At 39.0% G+C, this 15,838-nt stretch overlaps 2 protein-coding genes across 2 annotated transcripts; one reads left to right on the top strand and one right to left on the bottom strand.

Annotated features, from left to right (window-relative positions):
* The first annotated feature begins 1,258 nt into the window (after nt 1-1,258).
* On the top strand, nt 1,259-8,565 carry LOC137955534 (putative calcium-transporting ATPase 11, plasma membrane-type). The gene is made up of 7 exons (XM_068802518.1): nt 1,259-1,477; nt 3,965-4,019; nt 4,133-6,072; nt 6,146-6,304; nt 7,076-7,247; nt 7,340-7,638; nt 8,043-8,565. Exons 1-7 carry the CDS (start codon nt 1,304-1,306, stop codon nt 8,340-8,342), a joined length of 3,099 nt encoding a protein of 1,032 aa, XP_068658619.1. The 5' UTR covers nt 1,259-1,303; the 3' UTR covers nt 8,343-8,565.
* A 2,423-nt stretch (nt 8,566-10,988) lies between these two features.
* On the bottom strand, nt 10,989-14,520 carry LOC137956362 (UDP-URONIC ACID TRANSPORTER 1-like). Its single transcript, XM_068803831.1, has 4 exons — nt 13,676-14,520; nt 12,588-12,691; nt 12,112-12,340; nt 10,989-11,398 (listed from the first exon to the last, which is right to left on the bottom strand). The coding sequence occupies exons 1-4, from the start codon at nt 14,114-14,116 to the stop codon at nt 11,252-11,254; spliced, it is 921 nt and encodes a 306-aa protein (XP_068659932.1). The 5' UTR covers nt 14,117-14,520; the 3' UTR covers nt 10,989-11,251.
* Nucleotides 14,521-15,838: the final 1,318 nt, after the last annotated feature.

Genomic DNA, 15,838 nt, shown 5'->3' with positions numbered 1-15,838 from the left:
GGGTAAATGCAGGTTCAAAGGGGTGATTTTCATCGGAATTAATGTGTCTTGGTAGCCGAAGAGTCTGGGGTTCTCCTTATCTTTATTTTGTTCTCTACAGGTGACTGCAATCAAGGCCAGCCATGCTTGCTGCTCACGCTGAAATGCGTCTCATGGAAGCAAACAAGCTTAATTTGGGGTGGAAGAGATATTTCCTTCAGAAAAAAAAAAAAAAAAAGTCTTGTTATCTTGACTTCGTTCTGTACAGGTGATAGCCATCAAGACCAACTCTTATTAGCTGTACTTTTTGACAAAAGCAACCACATGGTGTCACGGTGGTGGACTTGGTGGTGCTCTTCCCTTTAATGAAAGCTAAATATTTTTTTTTTTACTGATGGAACTCTTGTCGGCCGGAGTATGACATATGCCTGACGCTGTGCCATCGCTGAATTGCCATTTTGAAAATTCGTTGCCATTTTTGACACCTTCATTGTCCAATTGAAGTCGCTGAAAAACAAGAATGATTCATTAATGAATGGGTTGAAGAAGGATTCTGTCCAATTGATTAGAGAGCTATTCACATTTGAGGTTCAGTGGAAAGAGATTCAAATTAGAGGGGCAGGCTAAGAAATCGGAAGTGGAGGACATGTTATTCACATTTCATTTGATGGTCAGAGGCGAAAACCAAGAGGGCTTTTTCTGCTCACCGCTTCCGAAGCAGGCTGCCAACACATTGTATTTAACTACATTATATCAAATCGATACTAGTAAAATAAAAGTTAGAGAGGGGTTTTAGTTCCCTAAACCCTCTTTTTTCCAAGGAAACACACTTCTTTCCTGGAATTGTTTTTCTTTACGATCCTTTTTGGGTAATAGATTTTCCTTCCTCTTTTTGCTTGAGAATTCGCTAAAATTTTGAGTTGGGAAATCACTGGACCCGCCCGAGCGGTCTAAGGAGTATGATCTTTGATCCTTCGGGTCCGATCTGGATGACAAAATCAATGGTCGGATGGCACCGATCATTAGGTCCACGGAGACCGAGTTCGTTTTCCTTGTTTCCCGGTAAGATCAGTATACTGAAATCTCTACGAATGGAATGACAGTAACGACTTTTCCGTAGAGAAGGCAGGCACTAACGTGCGCTGATACCCGTCCGTCTTTATTTTTCCGTTTTCGTTTGTTATGGTGCTTTGTTGCACAGCTGCGAGATTCTCTCTACGTTGCCGCCATTGTCGCTCCATTGGAGCTTTCCTTATAAATCTGAACAGGAAAAGGAAGAGGCACGAAGTAATTCGAGTTTCTCTCTCTCAGTTTCTCTTCTGAAATGGAGAAATTCCTGAAGGAGAACTTCGATCTTCAATCTAAAAATTCATCTGAGGAAGCTCTCAGGAGATGGCGAGCGGCGGTTTCCATCGTGAAGAATCGGAAGAGGAGGTTTCGTATGATAGCAAATCTCGACAAGAGATCCGAAGCCGAGGAGAAGAAGAAAAAAATCCAGGTTTGTCTTCGTTTAATCTTCTCTCTGAGTTTCTCGATCTCTTTCTTCATTGTCAACTGTTTAATTTGAACTGTTTCGCGAAAACAGTACGGTCAGCGATCACGAACCAATGCCCAATCTCTGTCACCTAGGCTACATAAGCAACGTTCGTTACTGTTTTTTTTTCTGCTTTCGGTGTGATTGAACGGATTAGAAATTTGGTGGCAGAAGATAAACCAGTTTTATCGTACAGGTTATCTTTCCTCTTAGAATCTAGAGACTACTAGTTTTTTCAAGCAATCGTGGTTCTTCCATCAACGAACGCAATTTCTGAATTTCCAGAGTTCCGATTTATTAGGATCACAGAGACAGTACACTTTCAATCTGCTAACGGAAAATCCCATCTGCTCGTGTACTCGTTCTTTTGCTTGGACCTGTCGAGTGTGTTATCCACAATCTATGAATTTTCCAATCCGTATCAGGAGTCCGATTAGAAAGTTTCCTCCATTTATGGTTGCCTTAGGTGCGGCTCTTTGGAACAAAAAGCTCCGATCCATGAAGACGTGAAGCATTAGAGATTGCACTGTTTAGCAGCTTGTGATTACATGAAGACTGTAGCAGCGTGGCTTCTGGTTTCTCACTATTCAGGCTTTCCACATTATTTGCGCTGTCGATCTTAACTGAATCTAATTAATTTGCTCAACCCAAAACGCTGCTAGCAGAAACATTTTCCATAGAGTGTGGAAACAATATCAGCCCCGGATACCGGTAAAACCCAAGATTGACTAGTCTTTCATTTGTCAGACTGTACAGCTGTACGGCTTGGTTTCGAACCAGACATTCCCGGCTCTCTTAGCAGATCACGAAGCCGTTAGGCCAGCCGGAAAAATGCGAAATTACGTTTGAGGTACTTGTCCGAAAGCTTCTTTGGAATCGAAGGGGATTTTGCTGTGCATTGTAGGAATCTGACGTTTTGCATGCCCAATCCCGCCAAGTCAGGTCGTAAAGACCGAACAGAAAGGAGAAAATTAGATCTGTATCGGTCTCTGTCAATACTTATATATTGTTATTTCTATTCTTAGACTGTTAAGGAAGTTTCGCGGAAACTTCTCTTGACTTCAGTCAGGGATAATAGGAGCAGAGCTGTAGCAAAAACAAAGCGCAGAAGTCAGAAGAAAAAAACAAGAGATCTGGAAAATGGAAATCAACAAGGCATTTGTGAAGCCTTTTGTTGGCCTCTGAGAACGAATCATGCCGCGTTTTCCACACGCCGTCCTGTCTGATCTGGTGGACCATCTTTTCGCGTGTTATGAAATCGGTCGTTGAACGCTGCTGATTTTTTTCTAAAACGTTTAATGGCGTCAGTCGTCTTGCTTTCCGTCCCGGATAATTCTGATGGCAATTGGCACTTGGCGAGAGGTCTTCAGATCTTCTCCATAGAAGTTTAAAAATTGCTTTTGAGAAGGGCCGGAAAAAAACGCTGGCGAAGCTCTGGATCCTCAAACTGAAGTTGTTAAGTTTTTGGTAGAACCCGAGACGAAAAAAATGATCAGGTAATTATGAGTGCTCTATCATTCAGTCTTTAATGGTGGAAAATCGAGTCTTTGACGGTGCCATGCCGTCGAGTCAAAACGCGCATAAATGACCTTGAAAAACAGCGAATGACTGACATCCAGAGGTTCTCGTGATGTGCACGTCCGATGACAACGGATTTGACGATAAAAGTTCCGGGAAGTTGGGTCCATGTTGAATTGTTACCCGTGCTGATGTGGACTTTGTAGCTGCGACAACGCTGGTCGCGTCGGAATTAATTTCAAAATGCTCTAGCAAAGGTTTGTTAAAATTATTATTTACAAGTTTTATTGACATGCATGTCATACATCTAATTAACTGAAATTCGAAAATAAAATTAATAGAATAAATAATAATCCAATAATAAGATTTATATATTGGACAGATAATAAATAAGTATATCGGTTTTAGTTGTGTCAAAATATGTGTCTTCGGTATACACACTAGATCTCGTAAGGTTAGCGCACGTGACACTTCCCTGAAAACAACATGTTCGATCAACTGCTTATTTTTCTGCTTCAGCTGAATGGTCTGTCTGTTTGAGTTACTGGAGTAAATATGTATGTATGAACGCCCTGTCGGTTCCACAGCCTGGGAATTGGTTTACTGGAGAATTGTTAGAGACTTACAGACGAAGTCCGGAACATAGGACAGATACCCTTTGTCCAAGCCTTGTGCTCAAATCTGAATCCGCCCACGGCTCGACTAATTTGTCCAGTTCCTGAGTATATGTTCTCCCAAGGTACGAGACGCCACTACTAGTGTTTATCCAAACCTTTCGAGTATGATAATTTCTCAAGATGTTTTAGGATGTTGAAAACCAGCTCCAACCATGCAGTACTCGTCTTTCCAAGTAACGAAGCCTTGCAGTTTCAGTAGTAGGTTTCATTTGATCATTTGCAGACTTAATTCTCTTTTAAATTTACTTGCTTGCAGGAAAAAATCCGGGTTGCCTTATACGTTCAAAAAGCGGCTCTGCATTTCATTGATGGCAAGACTTCTATAAACACACAAAATTACTTTACATCTCTAAATTTGATATCCTTGGCCTTATTTCTCTATGTTTCTCATTTCTTTTCTTTCGTTTTGCTTGTCTGTTGACAGCTGGTAACCGAGTGGAACATGAGCTTCCGGAAGAGGTTGCTAAAGCTGGTTTTTTGGTTGATCCCAATGATCTCGCCTCCATTGTACGAGGCCACGACATAAAGAAGTTAAAAACTTATGGGGGCTTAAACGGGATAGCTCAAAAAGTCGATGTCTCACTAAATGAAGGAGTTAATGAGGATGATGTGCCTTTAAGACAACGGATATTTGGATATAACAGATACGTTGAGAAGGCTGCAAGAAGCTTTTGGACCTTTGTATGGGAAGCCCTTCAGGATTTGACGTTAATAATTCTCATGGTCTGTGCTGCAGTCTCAATGGGAGTAGGGATTGCAACAGAAGGATGGCCTAAAGGAACATATGATGGTTCGGGCATCTTAGTGAGCATTTTATTAATCGTTAGTGTGACTGCTATTAGCGATTATCGCCAGTCGCTTCAATTCAAGGATTTGGATAAGGAGAAAAAGAAGATAGATGTTCAAGTAACAAGAAATGGGTGCAGGCAGAAGCTTTCTATATATGATTTGGTGGTCGGAGACGTTGTTAATCTCTCTATCGGAGACCAGGTACCTGCTGATGGGCTTTTCATATCTGGTTATAGCCTATTGATTGATGAGTCCAGCATGTCAGGTGAGAGCGAGCCTGTAAATATACATGAAGAGAAACCATTCCTGCTGTCTGGGACTAAAGTACAAGATGGTTCCGCCAAAATGTTAGTGACATCGGTTGGCATGAGGACAGAATGGGGAAGGCTAATGGAGACTCTTAGTGAAGGAGGTGAAGACGAGACCCCATTGCAAGTGAAGCTTAATGGGGTTGCCACCATAATAGGAAAGATTGGACTGGTATTCTCTGTTATGACATTTGTAGTTCTTGTCATCAGATTGCTTGTTGAGAAAGCACTGAATGATGAATTCTTCAAGTGGAGTTCACAGGACGCCTTAGAAATACTCAACTATTTTGCAATTTCGGTGACAATTATTGTGGTCGCCGTCCCAGAAGGACTTCCGTTGGCAGTGACACTGAGCCTTGCCTTCGCAATGAAAAATTTAATGAGTGACAAGGCACTAGTACGACATCTTTCAGCGTGTGAGACAATGGGGTCTGCTAGCTGTATTTGTACTGATAAGACTGGGACGTTGACTACAAACAAAATGGTGGTTAATACGGTATGGATATGTGAAGAGGAAAAACTGTGCGATGGAGGTAATAGTACAGCAGATTTGAAAACTAATCTCCCTGAGACAATTTTCAGCACTTTCCTGCAATCTTTATTTCAAAATACTAGTTCGGAGGTGGTCAAAGGAAAAGATGGGAAGAGGAATATATTAGGTACTCCAACGGAAACGGCACTCTTAGAGTTTGGCTTGCACTGTGGGGGAGATTTTGATACTATTCGTCACGAATCTACAATTTTGAAGGTTGAACCTTTCAATTCAGTTAGGAAGAAGATGTCCGTGCTTGTGTCCCTCCCTGGGGGCAAGGCTCGGGTTTATTGCAAAGGTGCATCAGAGATAATCTTGAGTATGTGCGATAAAATAGTTGACCGAAATGCTAAAGTTATCTCTTTGTCAGACAAAGAAAGAAAACGGGTAATGGATGTCATTGACCGTTTTGCAAATGCAGCTTTACGTACTATTTGTATAGCTTTCAGAAATATGGATCAATCATTTGACGGAGATAGTTTTCCTACAGACGAGTATACACTAATAGCCATTTTTGGGATTAAGGATCCAGTGCGTCCTGGAGTGAGGGAGGCAGTTAAAACTTGTCTTGATGCTGGGATCGTTGTAAGAATGGTGACCGGAGATAACATTAATACAGCTAAGGCAATAGCTAAAGAATGTGGTATACTGACAGAGGATGGTGTGGCCATAGAAGGACCAGAGTTCCGGAGTAAGAGTCCTCAGGAGATGAGAGAGTTGATACCAAAGATTCAGGTTTTTCTTTATTACATTTTCAATTATGTTTTGACTGCATGAATTACTCTCTAAAACGTAAGAACATCTACAGGTAATGGCCCGATCCTTGCCGTTGGACAAACATACATTAGTGACCCAGCTAAGGAAAATGTTTGGGGAAGTCGTTGCAGTTACTGGTGATGGAACAAATGATGCTCCTGCTCTGCATGAAGCAGATATTGGGCTTGCAATGGGAATAGCAGGAACAGAGGTTTGTTTTAGGTTCTCAGCCTATAACATGTATCCGTTGATCCATGATTGAAGAGGCTCCTCATCTCCTACTCCCGAAAGACAAAATCAACAGACTGAACCTATAAACTCAAACAAATTTTAACCAAATTTAAATGTTAATAGACCTTTAATGCATTGCAAATTTTCTCGCTGGACCAAATTTTATTGCACCTTGATTTACCAGAGCAATGAATTTGATGTTTGGGGGCATTAGAAACCTAATCTTTTGGTGGGACGAACTTAATGGAGAAAACTGATCGGCTTTCTGTTTTTTGAGGAAAATGAAAATAGCCTATTAACTCAATTTACATCTTTTCCCACCAAAAGATAATATAGAAAGAGCAGTTAAATCTTTGAAATTGGGTGACAACATTTTCTTTGAATGGTGATGATGATTGGAGGATATTACGGATGTCCAATTTGATAATAGTTCAGCAAATTAACTTAGCATAGCTTCTGTTTCTTGTATATAATAAATGGACCCTTTACATTTTTTTTAATTGTTGATTGAGCCAAAGGCTCAATCCACACGATTTTACATGTAAATTTCTCAATAGTTTACTCTTCTTATATGTTTTTGGTTGTTCAAGTTTAATTACCAGAAAAATAAGCCAACTTGTTACTGTTATTCAATGAGAAAGTATCAGAAATAATAACGTATTTATGTGTTAGTTTCTGAATACAAATAGTATTGCAGTTAATTTTTCTTATTTTATAAATTTATTAATTTATTGAATTCGTCTTTATACAGGTTGCAAAGGAAAATGCAGATGTAATAATAATGGACGACAATTTCAGAACTATAGTAAATGTAGCCAAGTGGGGTAGAGCGGTGTACAGAAATATCCAAAAGTTTGTGCAGTTCCAGCTGACAGTAAACGTAGTTGCACTTGTAGTGAATTTTGTCTCAGCTTGTGTCACAGGTACCAGGAAAACTATAAACCAAAGGTTTTCTAGTTGTTACTGTCTAAACTGGTTTGAGTTATTCCTCTCCTAACTTGTGAACTGAATATAGGAAATGCTCCTCTTACGGCCGTCCAATTACTGTGGGTGAACATGATTATGGACACTCTTGGAGCATTGGCTTTGGCCACTGAACCTCCAAATGATGAACTGATGAAGAGACCACCAGTTGTTCGAGGTGCAGATTTCATCACCAGGACCATGTGGCGTAATATCATTGGTCAGAGCATTTACCAGCTAGCAGTACTTGGCCTTCTTATGTTTGATGGGAAAAGGCTTCTGAGATTAAACGGTTCCAATTCTACTGAGGTTCTCAACAGCTTCATATTCAATACCTTCGTTTTTTGCCAGGTAAAAAACTCTTTTTTTATCAGCAGAAAGTTCATTCTTTGATGATGGCCTGCATGTGGCTTTCATGGTTACATGAATTCTTTTAAGACCAAGTAAATTGGTGATGGACGAGAAACATGCAGGATTTTCCCCCAAGTATAATGCTTGGTGACAAAAGAATAAAGGTTGAATTCTTAGACTTTTTTTTTATGTTTGGGAGCTTCTTTGGCTATTAAGAGTTCTAGGTTTTGAGGTTGCACTCAAGGGCAAAAAAATTATGCTATTCAGCATGCAACCATGCTGAATGAGTTCTTTAAATAATTTCTGCAAATTTACCCAAGAAAATAGTGAAAGACACGAGGCATATATAAATGATCTGGTAGAGTTCTGATTATCCTATTTCCTGAATTTTCTTGCTTCTGCAGATATTTAATGAAATAAATAGTCGAGATATGGACAAGATAAATGTGTTCAGTGGATTCTTCAGCAGTGTTATCTTTATTGCTGTCATGGTCTCCACAGTAATTTTTCAAGTAATCATAGTGCAGTTTCTTGGCACTTTTGCTAGCACAGTACCTCTGAGCTGGCAACTCTGGCTATTAAGCACTGGGATTGGATTCTTAAGCATGTTTGTGGCCATTGGACTCAAGTGTATTCCTGTGGAAACGGTTAAGCAATCACATGATGGCTATGAGCCACTTCCAAGCGGTCCAGAACTAGCTTGAAAGTTGCATCAGTTGTTTACTCTGGACTTCTGTTGCTCTTTTAACTGGAGGTTGGTATTACTTGAATGGCATTAGTTTCTTTAATTCTGTAGGAAATAATTGCAGTTTCTCTTTAACTTTACTACATATTTTTTCTGCCTTCCAATTGTGTACATAGTCATTGTACTTGAATATTTAAGATGCTTTATGGCATCACTTGATCTTTTTTAAGTTGTTTCAGATCTTTCCAGGAGACATTTTTAATTTCATTTGAAGGCTAGAATAAAATCTATTCATTTTGTCCACATTTTTAATTCCATTTGAAGGCTAGAATGAAATCTCTTCACTTTTGTCCTGGTTTCTGGAATTGAACTTAATACAGCGAGGCACATGAAACATTGCTAGGACAAGGTCCTTGAGAACAATGATGATGACAAGTGAAATAACGAAAGAACCTTCCATCCCTCTCGCTTTCCCACTAAGCACTAGAAAATCAACAGAATTGTTTTGACCCTCTTCTGCCGTATTGGTATATATACCGAAAAGCTGTTCTTTTAATGTTATATGTTGAGGAAAGGGATGGAATGGTTTAAAGGACTGTCTCCAGAAACTTATTCATTCTAGGAGAAAAAGATTTATTTTTAAAGAATAGGCAGAATAAAGCTAGTTCAGAAGCAGTTTTCGCATTTGGCATTAAACTCTCAGAAAAAAGCTTATTAGTGGATTGGCTAGTTTTAGAATGGTCACAGCCAAATTAATTGTAATTGAATGGATTGAGAAGATATTTCTTGATCGCAAGTAGGTGATAAACAGATAAAGAAAAGGTTGTTGCCAATGGCTCAAACTTGGACCTTGTGAAGAGATCCTCCAGGGAAGCTTTATCAGAGAAAAGGCTGAATTTGCTTTATTTTATGTAAATAAGAGTTTTCTTTCGAAATATGGATATTTATGCAGTGTTTATGATAAGTCATGTATAGGGTTTAATCGATTAATAGAGTGGCTGGACTTGCATCAACTGGTTCTCTCTACTCTTTCTCACAAAAGAAAACAAAGCCCCGGAAGAGAAGAGGAAACAAACTCTCTTTTCTCTTCTTCTATTCATCTTGCCTTGACATAAACCTAACCAACTGCTTTATGATTGTGAGAAACAAACAAATGAAATCTGATAATATGGTTTTGGGTAGCTTATGGTTCTGTCAGGAGATAGTTTGAATGCATGGGAGACAGGAGAGTTGCAGCTAACCTCCTTTCCTTCTTAGAGAAATTTTTATTTATCTGATAATCTCAAAATTTTTGCAATTCGAAAAGCACTTGAGTTTGCTTTTAAAACTTAGAAAAGGATGAACTGATAAAGCCTTCATTAAGAAAAAAATAAAAATAAAAATGACTCAGAGAGAGTCACATTACTGCAGCTATCTTTTCTTCCACGAAACTGGAAGAAGAAAATGATCACCACTCACATTTGCTCTTTAACTACCCTCAAAAGTTTTTCCAAGAACATTATGGGTTCATTTCTTAATAATTTATTGGGTCACTTGTTAATATCTTCTCTACGGCATGTTCCCTATTTATCCTCCTTTTTTGCCACCCATAAAAAGCAGACCTCCAAATCTAAACTTGAATACTTTCTCACTACAATTAAATTAATTTGACTACCCATGAACTTGACCTAAGATCCCACCTCAACCTAGAAAAAAATTGGGTTCAGGAGATCATATTAATTAGATCAATTCTTGTCGCATCACTTAATCACTAGGTTTTGATTACTTCTCTCTTAATGTATACATTTTCTCCCATTTCTCCTATTCTCTTCATTTATCTTAACATAAGAAACTAAGCAACTCAGTCAGTAGAAACAATTAGCTTGTTGAATTTTACTAACTCAAACTGGTTGACAATGGTTGGGCTCCCGCATAACCTAAATTCTGAAAAGTTGCTTCTACTTACTTTCAACGAACAGATCAGCCACTTTCCATATTTGTTACCCTCCTTTTTTTTTCAAAAAAAAATATGCCTACTTTTTTTATCGTTTCTCCAAATCACTGGATGTTCGGTGAGTCGACCAGAATCTAACAGAGTAAGACACACAAGCCTACAGTTGAAACCCAGAGCAGAATCCCTTGTGAAGTGCAAATAAAGAGAAGATTGAAGCCTAAACGTTTAAGCTGCAACATATAATACAAAAACAAGAGTTATTGTCATCCAAACAAGTGATGGATGAAGCCCGATTGGAACTGCAAATCCCTTGTCTATAATGTTTTTAGCTTCTGAGCCTACCTGAAACTTCAGTCTCCAGGATGAAGCGGTGTTCTACAGGAGTAACAGACATCCAACCTAGTTTGAAGTTTGAACTGTCCTCAGCTTGGTCTCCTGGAACCCGCCATTGACGACAAGTACACCTATCCAACATTGATTCAAGCTCATCACCAGGCAGATGGCAAAGGTTGATGAACCACTTTGGATGATTGTGGTTGGTCAGTGCCTTGCTATCTAACATGGATTCGGAAGCACTGATAAAATGCCTCAAATAGTCCTGACACTATGAAAGGAAGCAATATTGTGCTGTTGCGATCTTCTGTCAGTGACGAAAACCAGTTTCTCGTGTGCAGCCAGAATGTTCCAAAGCTTCGTAGATAATACAAGAGGCAAAAACAAACAAAGGAAGCAAAAAGAAGAAAGAATTCCCTGTAACCGAACTATAAATCCCAGATTAGATGTGGATACAAAAGCTTTAGGCATGCCCTCGTAAGGGTCATCAGAATCTTCAATTTTGTGCTAACAAGACATACTAATATTAAACAACATAGAGAACAACAATATCGGCTACTACAACTACGAACAGCAACTGCAACTGCAACTACAACAGCACGGACAACATATCTTGAATACTTTCTACTCAGGAGTGAGTGATATGGTCTGACCGTTTGCTCTCACTTATACCTCTTTTTAGTTTCACCATAGAGAACAACCCCACTAACAGTGATAGCATATCCAGCCATACCAATGAATGAAACAGGGTTTCGGAAGATTAATATGGAGATCACAACAGCCACGGCCCCTTTTGCGTTGCCCAGCACCTGAGATGAAAATAATAGTTCATGCTATGAAGACTGATGTGAAACAAAAAAATGTAGTAGGAAATAGGAAGTCCATAAAACATACGTACATTGTGATAAATAAATAAACGATAAATAAAAAAAGCCACACACAGAGGAAGCATGTAAATGGGTTGATCTGCTTGCTCTCCCAGGAAATCAAACTATGCATTTATGCCATCAAACTTTCAACTCTTGCCAAAACTACAGACCAAATGAGACTACAACAAGGGTCTAAGACTTAGCCACTGAGTAAGTACTTAGTAGTTCATACTAGTTTGAGAAGTTAAGACAATCAAGTGGTCTGTTTTTAGCGACTGAATAAGTACTTAGTAGTTCATACTAGTTTGACAAGTCAAGACAATCAAGTCGTCTGTTTTCAATGGGTAGAAAATATTCAGAGGCTGGTCAATAAACAATAATTCAATGTTGCATGTTGACCATAACAAATAACATAACAGATAAAACTTTAGCATCACCTCCTTTTATGACGAGTAAGAAGATCATCCATAGAAGTAAATTGCCTTCAGTCTCTCACAGAATGGAAACTGAACCAGTTCAAAGCAAATGGGTTTGTAATTCCATATCACCAGGAATAAACATATTCAAGATGCAGTCCTCTGTTTAAACCTAGATGACCTAGGCAGCGATTTCTAACATACTAGATGGATAGAAGAGAGAGGAAGGGAACAAACCTGAAGGGTTAGTGCACTTGTATGCTTGGTCACCAGGAAATTAGACAAGTTAGCAGAATAGGCCATCACGGAATTCACCAGAAGAAGTGGCCACATGGACTTACTTCTTGTTCCAAGTGATAGTACAGTATCTAATGCAGTAGGTTCCATTATAAATGTGGCTGGCAACAAAACTAGGACAGAAATTGGAGACATATACAGCATCAGATTCATGGAGTTCAGCTTTTCCCTGCAATGAATGTCAGAAATCTTTTGTCATCAACTCTAGTGCACAAACTGCACAATCATACGAGAGGAATAATGTATGGGAGTTTTGAATATCTTTAGCATCAATAGTACCTAAAGATCTACATTTAAGAAGTGGGTTGGACTCTTGAGTTATAGACATAACATCATTGCCCCAAGCATAGTGATACTGAAAAAGAGGCCATTAAGAGACTAAGAACCTAAAAGGAATATCTTAGCAGAATACTTGCCCTTCAGAAGACAGGAGGATCCCCTGAAGAACGGTTTTGAAGGCTCTCGCTGCTGTGGCACTGATGCACATGATAAAGCCAAACAAGTGAAAACTTGGCTCTCCCTGCATTGCACAACATGAAGTCAGAGTCAGACCACCATACTCCACTTAGAGTACTAAAGCAGGCACAAGCAGCCTCTTGGTACATCAGCTATTTTCAAGCATTCTGACTTCTGAGATCTTATCAGTACCAATGAAGAAATCAAAAGTTACAAATCAGTACCCAAAGCTAGCAAACAAATAAAGTAACTTTTTTTCAACAACAAATGTGTGAAAATGACAAAGGATACAATGTCACTTAAAAATAAATATACAAATATCTGCATGTATTTTCCGTTGAGTAAAATTTTCTTCTGAACAAGAAAAAGATGAAAAGAAGAGCATATAGTCCACATAAGTCCAAGTTGACCAAGAAACTCCTATTCATGAACTTATTTTGCTTTTGAAAGTCTACACTTTTTGCTTTTAATCATGAGGTCCATCACGATTTTGATCAGATGTCAGAAAGAAACTCAATGGAATTTGGCAGTGGACAGAGACAAACCAAGTCAGTCTCAGAAAAAGAAAAGGAAACGAAGCATTTGCAGTTCTCACAGGACAAACTGATGAGAACCTTCTGCAAAATATATACTGGTAATATCATAGTTACAGTCATTAGTAGATTCAAAAAGTCCGACTGCACATAAGTCAGAGAAAATATAAAAATAGCACAATCGCAAGAGAAAAACAGAAGGCAGAAGCAGAAGGTCCAAAGCACAGGGAGATACAAATAGAAAATTTCGTTATTTGGTACATAACAGAAATAAGCCTAATAAGAAGATGAATAGAATGGAAACATAGATCCATAGAGCATCAAACTGATCAACGTCAGCTGCAGATGGGCATCTCACAGAGAGAAAAGAGGAAACAAATATTATCAAATTAACCAAACAGTATAGCGAAAAGAAACAACTTCAAATTTTTTCCAACCATATCTTGAGAAAAAAATTTTAAAAATAAAAAAAAAGACCAAATCTCCAGATACAGAATGGAAATTACAAAGCATACCCCACTAGCGATCACGACGCCGGCGACAACCGGTATCAGAGCAGCATAGGTAGCCCATGCCTCCCTCTTCCATGCTACAAAATATGCAAATACTGCTGTAAAAAATGGTGTTGTAGCTCCCACCGCCTGATTAAACGAAACGGGAATATACCGAAGTGAAATGTTCCCACCAACAACAGACCCACAGAAAACCACACTCAGAACAAAGATCTTATAGAACTGAGTCCGCGAATTTACACTCTGTAAGGGAACAAATTTGAATAAAACAATAGAAAAGTAGCTCAAAATAGCACACGCCGACATGTGACACATAGTGAGGAAAATTGGGAAGGAGAAGCCATAGTTGGAGAGCAGATATTTGTTGAGCAAGATCACACCAATGTTCGAAGAATACCATAGAATGACGAGAAATGAGATAAAAACTGACTTGCTTTGAGACATTCTGATGAGTGATGACTGATTTTAGAAGACCAGATTTGCATTGAACGGTCAGACCACAAATGGGTCTCTTTTCTGGGTTCTGCGGATCAATTGGAAAGAGATTTGATGCTCTTTATATGACATGGGTGATTTTGAGAGGTAGGTAGAATAATGGAAGTTTTTCTACAGCAGATCCCCCTTTCTTGTAATTGACACAAGAAACGGAAGTGTGGCCAGAAGAGCAGTTTTCTTTCACAAGTTTTTTGTCATGGAAATACATAGACGCGAGAAATAAACCCAGTAGTAAACGTCTTTCCGTGTTTGTCTTCTTCTTTCATTCTTGACTCCGGAGACCAGACCCCCCTTCATGCGTTTGAGGTGCTCGTACATTTCAAGGCCCTAAAGCAGTCTCTTTGCTCTTTTACTACGATACCCATCAGATCCATCGGACCGATCTTTCCTGTCTGATGGTCCATGTGCAATCCTTGTGGGAGAGCGGTTCTAATTCTCAAGCAACTATTTTTCTTTCAGGAAATAGAACAAACACTAAGCAGTACTTGAAGAAAAAAGGGTGACTTTGTCCCTGCGGCGCCATCACCAGTACCCCATGTGTCTACCATAAATACGGAAGAAGAGAGAACCAGAAAAATTCTACAAACGTGCAGAAAAATAAATAAGTACAACTAACTAGTAATTGATTCTTGACAATTTGATATCTTTTTCCGTAATGGGTTCTTCAGTGGAGAGGCAGACAATCTGAACAAAATCTCATCTATTTAACCAAAATATTCTTTTCAAAGTGTTAGAAAAGCAATCGCAGCGAGTGGCATGTTGTCGCCACTAAAGGCAGATCGACAATTGTTGTAGGAGGTACAGTCCGTGAGCACAGCCACTGATGCAGGTGAAGAAAACAAGGACGAACAAGTGGACTTGGTAAATTTTGAGTAATCAATAAAGGTTTGTTCGTTGGGAGGCTTCATTATCAATAATAAAAGACTCCGAATGTGACAGAGAACCGATTTTTCTGTAGCAGTCCTTCCCATTTTCCCACACTCTTGAAAAATGATTGAAACTGAAGATGAACTTAATTACCGGCATTCAAATACGAGTCCCAATTCTCCATCCTTATTGCAAATTACGATTAACTAACATCGTTGCCGTCGATGGTGCAATGTGCACGTATGGGTGGCATCAAACCTTGCTCCGATCGATTCAAAATAACCCGATCTCAAATATTGAATTTTTGATTAGTTTAAGTAAATGAGCCGAATTGGAATGAGGCATGATTCGGTTCGCAAACTTGCCATCGGATTTGTTTACTTAAACCCAACATATAATGATTTTTAGTTATCAGTATGGGAACTGGCTTGGGACTAGAGATAGAATGAGGAAAGGTGAACACCGAATTTGTCACGACCCACCCTTCTACCCCCAAACCCTAATTTATTGTCATTTATTGTGCTTGTCCTAACAGTTTCTTTACCATTTCTGTGTCATTTCTGGCGAATTCCCACCTCCTCTTCTTCTTCTCCCATTTGAGAGCTATTTTTGCTCTTCTTCGCCTCTTGGGCTGTTTTTATGTTGGATGATAGTCACCGTATCAAAATTCCATTGGATCTCACTTCCCTTCCCTCGATCTTTCCTAATCGTTCTTTCTTCTTAGTTGAATTTTTTTTTATATCTTCTTTGAGTTAAACCGAATAAATAATATTTATTATTAAATTTATGACATTTATTAGTGTT

This window comes from Aristolochia californica, unplaced genomic scaffold (assembly GCF_029961685.1).
Source record: "Aristolochia californica isolate CCGP_79_NKW_82.1479 unplaced genomic scaffold, dmAriCali1.0.hap1 SCAF_2, whole genome shotgun sequence".
In the NCBI taxonomy this organism is placed as follows: domain Eukaryota; kingdom Viridiplantae; phylum Streptophyta; class Magnoliopsida; order Piperales; family Aristolochiaceae; genus Aristolochia; species Aristolochia californica.
This window is presented reverse-complemented; position numbering and strand designations above follow the sequence as displayed.